Source organism: Oncorhynchus masou, unplaced genomic scaffold (assembly GCF_036934945.1).
Source record: "Oncorhynchus masou masou isolate Uvic2021 unplaced genomic scaffold, UVic_Omas_1.1 unplaced_scaffold_2310, whole genome shotgun sequence".
Classification (NCBI taxonomy): Eukaryota; Metazoa; Chordata; class Actinopteri; order Salmoniformes; family Salmonidae; genus Oncorhynchus; species Oncorhynchus masou.
Window position 1 is genome coordinate 510 of NW_027008776.1, and position 13896 is coordinate 14405.

The following is a 13896-nucleotide window of genomic DNA, read 5'->3' on the forward strand; positions in this document are numbered from 1 at the left end:
AGCCTATAATGTTGTGATATTACAGTAAACATGATAATAACTAGGATATCATTATTCGCCAGTTCCGCTACCAAGGACTGTGGGCTCTCCTTCGCCGTGGCCGACGTGAGTGAAACATTTAAACGTGTTAACCCTCGCAAGGCTGCCGGTCCAGATGGCATCCCTAGCCGCGTCCTCTGAGCATGCGCAGACCAGCTGGCTGGTTTGTTTACAGGCATATTCAATCTCTCCATATCACAGTCTGTTGTCCCCATATGCTACAAGTTGGCCACCATTGTTCCTGTACCCAAGGTGGCAAAGGCACCTGAACTTAATGACTATCGCCCTGTAGCACTCACCTCTGTCATCATGAAGTGCTTTGCGAGACTAGTCAAGGATCATATCACCTCCACCTTACCTGTCACCCTAGACCCTTTTCAGTTTGCTTACCGCCCCAATAGATCCACAGACGATGCAATTGCCATCACTTTGCACACTGCCCTATCCCATCTGGACAAGAGGAATACCTATGTAAGAATGCTCGTCATTGACTACAGCTCAGCATTTAACACCATAGTACCCTCGAAACAACATCTCCACTTCGTTTATTCTCAACACTGGGGCCCCACAAGGGTGCGTGCTCAGCCCCCTGCTGTACTCCCTGTTCACCCATGACTGCGTGGCCAAGCACGCCTCCAACTCAATCATCAAGTTTGCAGACGACACAACAGTAGTAGGCTTGATTACCAACAATGACGAGACAGCCTACAGGAAGGAGGTGAGGGCCCTCGGAGTGTGGTGCCTGAAAAACAACCTCTCACTCAACGTCAACGAAACAAAGTAGATGATCGTGGACTTCAGGAAACAGCAGAGGGAGCACCCCCCATCAACATCGACAGGACCGCAGTGGAGAAGGTGGAAAGCTTCAAGTTCCTTTACGTACACATCACTGACTAACAGAATTGGTCCACCCACACAGACAGTGTGGTGAAGAAGGTGCAACAGAGCCTCTTCAACCTCAGGAGGCTAAAGAAATTTGTCTTGTCACCTAAATCACTCACAAATTTTAACAGATTTTAACAGCAATTGAAAGCATCCCGTTGGGCTGAATCACCACCTGGTACGGCAACTGCACCACCAGCAACCGCAAGGCTCTCCAGAGGGTGGTGTGGTCTGCCCAACGCATTACCGGGGTCAAACTACCCGCCCTCCAGGACATCGACAGCACCTGATGTCACAGGAAGGCCAAAAATATCGCCAAGGACAACAACCACCCGAGCCACTGCCTGTTCACCCCGCTATCATCCAGAAGGCGAGGTCAGTACAGGTGCATCAAAGTAGAAACTGAGAGACTGAAAAACAGCTTCTATCTCAAGGCCATCAGACTGTAAAACAGCCATCACTAGCACATTAGAGGCTGCTGCCTATAGGCATAGACTAGGAATCACTGGCCAATTTAAGGAATGGGATAACTCATCTCATATGTGTATACTGTATTCTATACTATTTTACCGTATCTTAGTCACTTAATAATGCTTACATATATTGCATTACTCATCTCATATGTATACACTGTTATTCTATACTATTCTACTGTATCTTAGTTCATTCTGCTGTGACATCGCTCGTCCATATGTATAAGGTCTTAAATCATTCCTTACCTAGATTTGTGTGTATTGGGTATATGTTGTGTAATTTGTTAGATATTACTTGTTAGATATTACTGCACTGTCGGAGCTAGAAACACAAGCATTTCGCTACACCTGCAACAACAACAACTGCTAATCACTCTCAAAGCTGATCCGTATCCACCATGTTCTAATCTATCAAAGCTGATCCGTATCCACCATGTTCTAATCTATCAAAGCTGATCCGTATCCACCATGTTCTAATCTATCAAAGCTGATCCGTATCCACCATGTTCTAATCTATCAAAGCTGATCCGTATCCACCATGTTCTAATCTATCAAAGCTGATCCGTATCCACCATGTCCTAATCTATCAAAGCTGATCCGTATCCACCATGTCTTAGATCCATCAAAGCTGATCCGTATCCACCATGTTCTAATCTATCAAAGCTGATCCGTATCCACCATGTTCTAATCTATCAAAGCTGAGCCGTATCCACCATGTTCTAATCTATCAAAGCTGATCCATATCCACCATGTTCTAATCTATCAAAGCTGATCCGTATCCACCATGTTCTAATCTATCAAAGCTGATCCGTATCCACCATGTTCTAATCTATCAAAGCTGATCCGTATCCACCATGTTCTAATCTATCAAAGCTGATCCATATCCACCATGTTCTAATCTATCAAAGCTGATCCGTATCCACCATGTTCTAATCTATCAAAGCTGATCCGTATCCACCATGTTCTAATCTATCAAAGCTGATCCGTATCCACCATGTTCTAATCTATCAAAGCGGATCCGTATCCACCATGTTCTAATCTATCAAAGCTGATCCGTATCCACCATGTTCTAATCTATCAAAGCTGATCCGTATCCACCATGTTCTAATCTATCAAAGCTGATCCGTATCCACCATGTTCTAATCTATCAAAGCTGATCCGTATCCACCATGTTCTAATCTAGCAAAGCTGATCCGTATCCACCATGTTCTAATCTATCAAAGCTGATCCGTATCCACCATGTTCTAATCTATCAAAGCTGATCCATATCCACCATGTCTGAGATCTATAAAAGGGAAATGAAGCACAATATGAAAACAGCACAAGACAAGCCGGTCGTGTACAGCTCACGTCAGAAGAACCCACGGCCCTATTGACGATATCTCTCCAAAAGCTCTCCAACCTGATGAGTCTTCAGGGCTGTTTAAAATCCTTACCTTTCACTATTACAGGCTGCTGTGCTGTCCAATCATTGTCCTGTCGGTCTCAATACAGAGCTCTATAGGAGAGTGGGACTGGACACTTCCTGCAGTAGGAGGATATGTCCCAAATGGCACCCTATTCCCTACATAGTGCCCTGTTGGCCCTGGTCAAATGTAGTGCACTACATAGGGAATAGGTTGTCATTTGGGAGACACCTTGTGAGGAACACTACTCTGTTATTGTACCCTTGGATGATGTCATCGTCGAGGGTGATTGAGATGTTATCAGGCCGTCTCGTGTTTTCTCTGCTGTTTCACAAGGCCTTCTGAGAAGCAGGAGACACATTTTTGAACGACAATCCTAAACCCAAAAGCTGAAGCAAATGAAAGACGTGTTTTTCACCTACAGGTAACATTCTGAGTATGTTGTCTATCAGCTCCATATCACCAGGTAACAATCTGAGAATGTTGTCTATCAGCACCATATCACCAGGTAACACTGAGTATGTTGTCTAACACTAGCAGCACCATATCACCAGGTAACATTCTGAGAATGTTGTCTATCAGCACCATATCACCAGGTAACATTCTGAGTATGTTGTCTAGCAGCACCATATCACCAGGTAACATTCTGAGAATGTTGTCTATCAGCACCATATCACCAGGTAACATTCTGACTATGTTGTCTAGCAGCACCATATCACCAGGTAACATTCTGACTATGTTGTCTATCACTAGCAGCACCATATCACCAGGTAACACTGTGTATGTTGTCTAGCAGCACCATATCACCAGGTAACACTGAGTATGTTGTCTATCACTAGCAGCACCATATCACCAGCTGACATTCTGAGTATGTTGTCTAACACTAGCAGCACCATACCACCAGGTAACATTCTGAGTATGTTGTCTAGCAGCACCATATCACCAGGTAACACTGAGTATGTTGTCTATCAGCACCATACCACCAGGTAACACTGAGTATGTTGTCTAGCAGCACCATACCACCAGGTAACACTGAGTATGTTGTCTAGCAGCACCATATCACCAGGTAACACTGAGTATGTTGTCTATCACTAGCAGCACCATATCACCAGGTAACATTCTGAGTATGTTGTCTAGAAGCACCATATCACCAGGTAACATTCTGAGTATGTTGTCTAGCATCACCATATCACCAGGTAACACTGAGTATGTTGTCTAGCAGCACCATACCACCAGGTAACACTGAGTATGTTGTCTAGCAGCACCATATCACCAGGTAACACTGAGTATGTTGTCTAGCAGCACCATATCACCAGGTAACATTCTGACTATGTTGTCTATCACTAGCAGCACCATATCACCAGGTAACACTGAGTATGTTGTCTATCACTAGCAGCACCATATCACCAGGTAACACTGAGTATGTTGTCTAGCAGCACCATACCACCAGGTAACACTGAGTATGTTGTCTAGCAGCACCATACCACCAGGTAACACTGAGTATGTTGTCTAGCAGCACCATATCACCAGGTAACACTGAGTATGTTGTCTATCACTAGCAGCACCATATCACCAGGTAACACTGAGTATGTTGTCTAGCAGCACCATACCACCAGGTAACACTGAGTATGTTGTCTATCAGCACCATACCACCAGGTAACACTGAGTATGTTGTCTATCACTAGCAGCACCATACCACCAGGTAACACTGAGTATGTTGTCTAGCAGCACCATATCACCAGGTAACACTGAGTATGTTGTCTAGCAGCACCATACCACCAGGTAACACTGAGTATGTTGTCTAGCAGCACCATACCACCAGGTAACACTGAGTATGTTGTCTAACACTAGCAGCACCATATCACCAGGTAACACTGAGTATGTTGTCTAACATCGCCACTGTAACACTGTGTATGTGTAAATGTACTTGGTAAATAAAGGTGATTCTGAAAAGAACACGTTTGCTTTTTTCTACGGAACCTTTATTTTTTATATAAATTGAATGTTCTAGAATAGTTCCAGTTTCACTTGGCGTTTCCATGTACCATCATGGGCAGGCTTTCTATCACCACAATGGGAAGGAGAAAGAACAGGCTTTTCACCACTATCCCAGTTTAGTTTGACTGGTCAGTAATAATGACCCTTTAAAGGTCAAGACAGAGCAGTGGCATGGATAGTTGATTGATGGATAAATGATGGATAATGGATGCATGCTGGATGGATGAATGATGGATGCATGCTGGATGGATGAATGATGGACAATGGATGGATGCATGCTGGATGGATGAATGACGGACAATGGATGGATGAATGACAGACAATGGATGGATGCATGCTGGATGGATGATGGATAATTAATGATGGACGGACAATGGATGGATGGATGAATGATGGATGCATGCTGGATGGATGAATGACGGACAATGGATGGATGCATGCTGGATGGATGAATGACGGACAATAGGATGGATGAATGACGGACAATGGATGGATGCATGGTGGATGCATGCTGGATGGATGATGGACGAACAATGGATGGATGGATGGCTGAATGATGGATAATGGATGCTGGATGGATGATGGTCAATATGGAGAAGTGGAGCAGTCTTCCATGAGACAATCATTGAATCATATTATTAAACAATGTTTACCTCTTAGATTTTAATTTGTCAAATTAAATAGAAATAATAGGCTCTGTAACAGTGAACATTTACAAAACATTTACAAAAGTAAGAAGATATTGTATACAACATCATATTTACAAAGTCATGCTTAACATATAAAGAACCTTAACAGAACATCAAGGGGAACGTGATGTGTTAACCAACAGATAAATAATATGGACATTAAAACGAGTCCCAGAAGTTCAGTCCACAGCAGGGTTCAGGTGTCAGATCTGAAAAGGTATGGATAGGTAACAGTCAAATGGATGCTGCTTCACCTTGTCCTCTGATAGGATTTCCTAGGTCCAAGAATGTTGCCTATCAGATCTGTACAAGTGGCAATGGACCTAGGGGTTAGGAGCTAGGGTTTAGGAGGGGTTAGGAGCTCGGGATTAGGAGCTAGGGGTTAGGAGGGGTTAGGAGCTAGGGATTAGGGGTGTGGAAGGGTTAAGGACTAGGGGTTAGGAGCTAGGGATTAGGGGTGTGGAAGGGTTAAGGACTAGGGGTTATGAGCTAGAGATTAGGGGTGTGGAAGGGTTAAGGACTAGGGGTTATGAGCTAGAGATTAGGGGTATGGAAAGGTTAAGGATTAGGGATTAGGAACTAGTGGTTAGGGGTGTGGAGGGGTTAAGGAATAGGGGTTATGAGCTAGAGATTAGGGGTGTGGAAGGGTTAAGGACTAGTGGTTAGGGGTGTGGAGGGGTTAAGGACTAGGGGATAGGAGGGGTTAGGAGCTAGGGATTAGGAGGGGTTAGGAGCTAGGGATTAGGAGCTATGGGTTAGGCGCTAGGGATTAGGAGGGATTAGGAGCTATGGGTTAGGGGTGTGGAGGTGTTAAGAACTAGGGATTAGGAGCTAGGGGTGTGGAGCTGCTAAAGACTAGGGGTTAAGGAGCTAGGGGTTAGGGGTGGGGAGGTGTTAAGGACTAGGGATTAGGACCTAGGGGTTAGGAGCTAAGGGTTAGGAGCGTGGAAGGCTTAAGGACTAGGGATTAGGAGCTAGTGGTTAGGGGCTAGGGGTTAGGAGCTAGGGGTGTGGAGGGGTTAAAGACTAGGGAATAGGAGCTACGTTTAAGGGACTAGGGGTTAGGAGCTAGGAGTTAAAGACTAGGGAATAGGAGCTATGTTTAAGTGACTAGGGGTTAGGAGCTAGAGATTAGGAGCTCGGTTTTAGGGACTAGGGTTTGATGTGTCGGCAGAGCGAGGCGATCTGTGTGATGCAGCTGGTGACAGCGGGGGGGACGGGCTGGGTGGTCTCTCCTCGCCATGACGCCAGCGCAGCCAGAGCCTCCTTGGGGTTGCTAGGCGACAGGTCGTAGACAGTGTAGACAGCTGCCAGCTGGACCTCCCAGGGAACACCTGGAAATGACATCACAGAGACTCATTGGTTGGCCATCTGTCCAATACAGACACACAGATCTGGCCAGTCTCATCTGTAAAAACGAAACAAGAAGTAATTCTGCTCAGATGAGACTGGACAGATGTCCCGGTCCCGTCTGCCCGGTCCAGTCTGCCCGGTCCAGTCTGCCCGGTCCAGTCTGCCCGGTCCAGTCTGCCCGGTCCAGTCTGCCCGGTCCCGTCTGAGCAGAATTACTTTTTGTTTTTAGCAGAAGAGTTGGGGTTACAGGTAAATACAGTACATCCCACCCAGAAACTGGGGTTACAGGTAAATACAGTACATCCCACCCAGAAACTGGGGTTACAGGTACATCCAGTACATCCCACCCAGAAACTGGGGTTACAGGTAAATACAGTACATCCCACCCAGAAACTGGGGTTACAGGTACATCCAGTACATCCCACCCAGAAACTGGGGTTACAGGTACATCCAGTACATCCCACCCAGAAACTGGGGTTACAGGTACATCCAGTACATCCCACCCAGAAACTGGGGTTACAGGTACATCCAGTACATCCCACCCAGAAACTGGGGTTACAGGTACATCCAGTACATCCCACCCAGAAACTGGGGTTACAGGTACATCCAGTACATCCCACCCAGAAACTGGGGTTACAGGTACATCCAGTACATCCCACCCAGAAACTGGGGTTACAGGTACATCCAGTACATCCCACCCAGAAACTGGGGTTACAGGTACATCCAGTACATCCCACCCAGAAACTGGGGTTACAGGTACATCCAGTACATCCCACCCAGAAACTGGGGTTACAGGTACATCCAGTACATCCCACCCAGAAACTGGGGTTACAGGTACATCCAGTACATCCCACCCAGAAACTGGGGTTACAGGTACATCCAGTACATCCCACCCAGAAACTGGGGTTACAGGTACATCCAGTACATCCCACCCAGAAACTGGGGTTACAGGTACATACAGTACATCCCACCCAGAAACTGAGGTTACAGGTACATCCAGTACATCCCACCCAGAAACTGGGGTTACAGGTACATCCAGTACATCCCACCCAGAAACTGGGGTTACAGGTACATCCAGTACATCCCACCCAGAAACTGGGGTTACAGGTACATCCAGTACATCCCACCCAGAAACTGGGGTTACAGGTACATCCAGTACATCCCACCCAGAAACTGGGGTTACAGGTACATCCAGTACATCCCACCCAGAAACTGGGGTTACAGGTACATCCAGTACATCCCACCCAGAAACTGGGGTTACAGGTACATCCAGTACATCCCACCCAGAAACTGGGGTTACAGGTACATCCAGTACATCCCACCCAGAAACTGGGGTTACAGGTACATCCAGTACATCCCACCCAGAAACTGGGGTTACAGGTACATCCAGTACATCCCACCCAGAAACTGGGGTTACAGGTACATCCAGTACATCCCACCCAGAAACTGGGGTTACAGGTACATCCAGTACATCCCACCCAGAAACTGGGGTTACAGGTACATCCAGTACATCCCACCCAGAAACTGGGGTTACAGGTACATCCAGTACATCCCACCCAGAAACTGGGGTTACAGGTACATCCAGTACATCCCACCCAGAAACTGGGGTTACAGGTACATCCAGTACATCCCACCCAGAAACTGGGGTTACAGGTAAATACAGTACATCCCACCCAGAAACTGGGGTTACAGGTACATCCAGTACATCCCACCCAGAAACTGGGGTTACAGGTACATCCAGTACATCCCACCCAGAAACTGGGGTTACAGGTACATCCAGTACATCCCACCCAGAAACTGGGGTTACAGGTACATACAGTACATCCCACCCAGAAACTGGGGTTACAGGTACATCCAGTACATCCCACCCAGAAACTGGGGTTACAGGTACATCCAGTACATCCCACCCAGAAACTGGGGTTACAGGTACATCCGGTACATCCCGCCCAGAAACTGGGGTTACAGGTACATCCGGTACATCCCGCCCAGAAACTGGGGTTACAGGTACATCCGGTACATCCCGCCCAGAAACTGGGGTTACAGGTACATCCGGTACATCCCGCCCAGAAACTGGGGTTACAGGTACATCCAGTACATCCCGCCCAGAAACTGGGGTTACAGGTACATCCAGTACATCCCGCCCAGAAACTGGGGTTACAGGTACATCCAGTACATCCCGCCCAGAAACTGGGGTTACAGGTACATCCAGTACATCCCACCCAGAAACTGGGGTTACAGGTACATCCAGTACATCCCACCCAGAAACTGGGGTTACAGGTACATCCAGTACATCCCACCAGAAACTGGGGTTACAGGTACATCCAGTACATCCCACCCAGAAACTGGGGTTACAGGTACATCCAGTACATCCCACCCAGAAACTGGGGTTACAGGTACATCCAGTACATCCCACCCAGAAACTGGGGTTACAGGTACATCCAGTACATCCCACCCAGAAACTGGGGTTACAGGTACATCCAGTACATCCCACCCAGAAACTGGGGTTACAGGTACATCCAGTACATCCCACCCAGAAACTGGGGTTACAGGTACATCCAGTACATCCCACCCAGAAACTGGGGTTACAGGTACATCCAGTACATCCCACCCAGAAACTGGGGTTACAGGTACATCCAGTACATCCCACCCAGAAACTGGGGTTACAGGTACATCCAGTACATCCCACCCAAAAACTGGGGTTACAGGTACATCCAGTACATCCCACCCAGAAACTGGGGTTACAGGTACATCCAGTACATCCCACCCAGAAACTGGGGTTACAGGTACATCCAGTACATCCCACCCAGAAACTGGGGTTACAGGTACATCCAGTACATCCCACCCAGAAACTGGGGTTATCAGGAAACGAGGTGTACAGCGCCTTCAGAAGGTAATCAGAACCCTGGACTTCTTACACATTATGTTTACAGCCTTAACCTAAAATGGATTCAATTAAATACAAATATCAGCAGTCTACACACAATACCCCATAATGACAAAGCGATAATAGGTTTAGACAATTAAACATGAAATACCTTACCAAAAGTTTGGACACCTACTCATTCCAGAGTTTCTTTATTTTTACAATTTTTTTTGAATAATAGTAAAGACATCAAAACTAAAATAATGTAGTAAGGAATAAAACTATGGAATAAAACTATGGAATAAAACACATGGAATAATGGAGTAACCAAAACTATGGAATAAAACTATGGAATAATGTAGTAACCAAAAGAACGTGATAAATAAAATATATTTTATATTTGAGCATCTTCAAAGTAGCCACCCTTTGCCTTGCCAGCTTTGCAAAATCTTGGCATTCTCTCAACCAGCTTCACCTGGAATTATTTTCCAACAGTCTTGAATGAGTTCCCACATATGCTGAGCACTTGTTGGCTGCTTTTCATTCACTGGGCCGTCCAACTCATCAAACCATCTCAATTGGGTTCGGTCGGGTGATTGTGAGCTCAGGTGCATCCGGTTTCCATTGATCATCATTGAGATGTTCCTACAACTTGATTGGAGTCCACCTGTTCAATTGATTGGACATCATTTGGAAAGGCACACACCTGTCTATATGAGGTCCCACAGATGACAGTGCATGTCAGAGCAAAAACCAAGCCGTGAGGTCAAATTAAATTGTCCGTAGAGCTCCGAAACTGGATTGTGTTCAGGCACAGATCTGTAGAAGGGTACCAAAACATTTCAGCTGGTCCCCAAGAACACATTGGCCTCCATAATTATTAAATGGAAGAAGTTTGGAACCATCAAGACTCTTCCTAGAGCTGGCAGCCCAGGCAAACTGAGCAATCAGGGGAGAATGGTCACTCTGACAGAGCTCCAGAGTTCCTCTGTGGAGATGGGAGAACCTTCCAGAAGGACAACCATCTCTGCAGCACTCCACCAATCAGGCCTTTGTGGTAGAGTGGCCAGAAGGAAGCCACTCATCAGTAAAAGGCACACGACAGCCCGCTTGGAGTTTGCCAAAAGGCACCTAAAGACTCAGACCATGAGAAAAAAAGATTCTCTGGTCTGATGAAACCAAGATGAATCACTTTGTCCTGAATGCCAAGAGTCATGCCTGGAGGAAACCTGGCACCATCTCTACGGTGAAGCATGGTGGTAGCAGCATCATGTCTGGAGGAAACCTGGCACCATCTCTACGGTGAAGCATGGTGGTGGCAGCATCATGTCTGGAGGAAACCTGGCACCATCTCTCCGGTGAAGCATGGTGGTGGCAGCATCATGTCTGGAGGAAACCTGTCACCATCTCTACGATGAAGCATGGTGGTGGCAGCATCATGTCTGGAGGAAACCTGTCACCATCTCTACGGTGAAGCATGGTGGTGGCAGCATCATGTCTGGAGGAAACCTGGCACCATCTCTCCGGTGAAGCATGGTGGTGGCAGCATCATGCTGTGGGGATGTTTTTCCAGCGGCAGGGACTGGGAGACTAGTCAGGATCGAGGTTCACCTTCCATCAGGACAACGATGAAAGCACACAGCCAAGACAATGCAGGAGTGGCTTCGGGACAAGTCTCTGAATGTCCTTGAGTAGCCCAGCCAAAGCCCGGACTTGAACCTGATCTAAACATCTCTGGAGACCTGAAAATAGCTGTGCAGTGACTCTCCCCATCCAACCTGACAGAGCTTGAGGATCTGCAGAGAAGAAATGGGAGAAACTCCCCAAATACAGGTGTGCCAAGCTTGTAGTGTCATACCCAAGAATACTTATGTACTTATGTAAATGTTTTCAGTTTTTTTATTTTTTTATAAATTAACAAAATGTCAACCTTTTTTTGTTGCTTTGTCATTATGGGGTATCGTGACGTCATTATGGGGTATCGTGACGTCATTATGGGGTATCGTGACGTCATTATGGGGTATCGTGACGTCATTATGGGGTATCGTGTGTAGAAGATGAGGGGGAAAACAACAGTAATCCATTTAGAATAAGGCTGTAACAAAAGTCAAGGCATCTGAATACATTCTGAAGGCACTGCATGTCCCACGGCACTGCATGTCCCACGGCACTGCATGTCCCACGGCACTGCATGTCCCACGGCACTGCATGTCCCACGGCACTGCATGTCCCACGGCACTGCATGTCCCACGGCACTGCATGTCCCACGGCACTGCATGTCCCACGGCACTGCATGTCCCACGGCACTGCATGTCCCACGGCACTGCATGTCCCACGGCACAGAAGCGGCATTTGTAAACGTAAACATTTTTTATTTTAAATCAAAATGCATTTTTTGGGGCAGAAATACCTTCTGGAACTTTCATGTACCTTAATAACAAACTTGTATTCCATCCATAAATAATAATAAAATTGTTAAATTACGAGCCTTGTTGGTTTAGCCACAAAAAGGCAGGAACCTTCCTGCTAGCCATGATTGGCTGAGATAATGAATGGGCTGGACATGCCAGGAGAGGAGTTTGGATTGGTCTACCATGCCGCATGCTTCTGTCTATAACGTGAGCTGTTCAGTATGTGTTGACAGTCCTTTCTACCACACCGTTTTTGAAAGATATAACGTTAGCCATCGAGAACTACAAATGTTTTTCTACTTTTCTCAACAACATTGAAACCCTGAATGTAGCAGGCGCTATCGACAGATCAGTTGGAACAAGTGATGGGCTACTTTCTCCACACGCCACAGTCAGTGTGAACCAGAGTGACTTGACACAACACCGGCCAAACAAGATGTCGCTAAAAACAAACCGGAGTTAAACATGGTTCCAGTCTGCTGTGAAACGTTCCTCCATGTAAGAGTCTAACTACAATTTCAGATATAAGTTCTTAAATTTTTGTCAGAAATGTGTTTTTATTGCAAGCTAAAGTGTACTGTTAGTTAGCTAGCAAACGTTAGCTTGCTGGCTCGCTAGCTAATGTTACGTGTATAATCTGTGTAGTAATATGATTTGAATTAGAAATCCATTCGCGTTGCTAGTTATAACCTAATGTCAGCTAGCTAACGTTGACCCTCGTCTGTTAGCTTTAGCTACCTGCAGATTCATACTATTGTGCCCAGTCATAGTTTAGCTCGCTAGCCACATTCAGCCCAGGCAGTATATCCACCCTGAAGCCTTGAACTACACACAGTCAGCCCTGGCAGTATATCTACCCTGAAGCCTTGAACTACACACATTCAGCCCAGGCAGTATATCCACCCTGAAACATTGAACTACACACATTCAGCCCAGGCAGTATATCCACCCTGAAACATTGAACTACACACATTCAGCCCAGGCAGTATATTCACCCTGAAACATTGAACTACACACATTCAGCCCTGGCAGTATATTCACCCTGAAGCATTGAACTACACACATTCAGCCCTGGCAGTATATTCACCCTGAAACATTGAACTACACACAGTCAGCCCAGGCAGTATATTCACCCTGAAACATTGAACTACACACATTCAGCCCTGGCAGTATATTCACCCTGAAGCATTGATCTACACACATTCAGCCCTGGCAGTATATTCACCCTGAAACATTGAACTACACACAGTCAGCCCTGGCAGTATATCCACCCTGAAGCATTGAACTACACACATTCAGCCCTGGCAGTATATTCACCCTGAAACATTGATCTACACACATTCAGCCCTGGCAGTATATTCACCCTGAAACATTGAACTACACACAGTCAGCCCAGGCAGTATATCCACCCTGAAACATTGAACTACACACAGTCAGCCCAGGCAGTATATCCACCCTGAAGCATTGAACTACACACATTCAGCCCAGGCAGTATAGCCACCCTGAAGCATTGAACTACACACAGTCAGCCCAGGCAGTATATCCACCCTGAAACAATGAACTACACACAGTCAGCCCAGGCAGTATATCCACCCTGAAGCATTGAACTACACACAGTCAGCCCAGGCAGTATATCCACCCTGAAGCATTCAACTACACACATTCAGCCCAGGCAGTATATCCACCCTGAAGCATTGAACTACACATTCAGCCCAGGCAGTATATCCACCCTGAAGCATTGAACTACACACATTCAGCCCAGGCAGTATATCCACCCTGAAG

General features: G+C 46.3%; 1 protein-coding gene across 1 annotated transcript in view; it reads right to left on the bottom strand.

Moving 5' to 3' along the window:
- Positions 1-4748: 4748 nt before the first annotated feature.
- Positions 4749-13896, bottom strand: part of LOC135533274 (mucin-12-like) — a 41374-nt gene continuing 32226 nt past the window's right edge. The window contains exon 19 of the mRNA XM_064960676.1: positions 4749-6821. Within this exon, the coding sequence (XP_064816748.1) occupies positions 6640-6821 (182 nt within the window). The 3' untranslated portion in view covers positions 4749-6639. The remainder of the gene's footprint in view (positions 6822-13896) is intronic.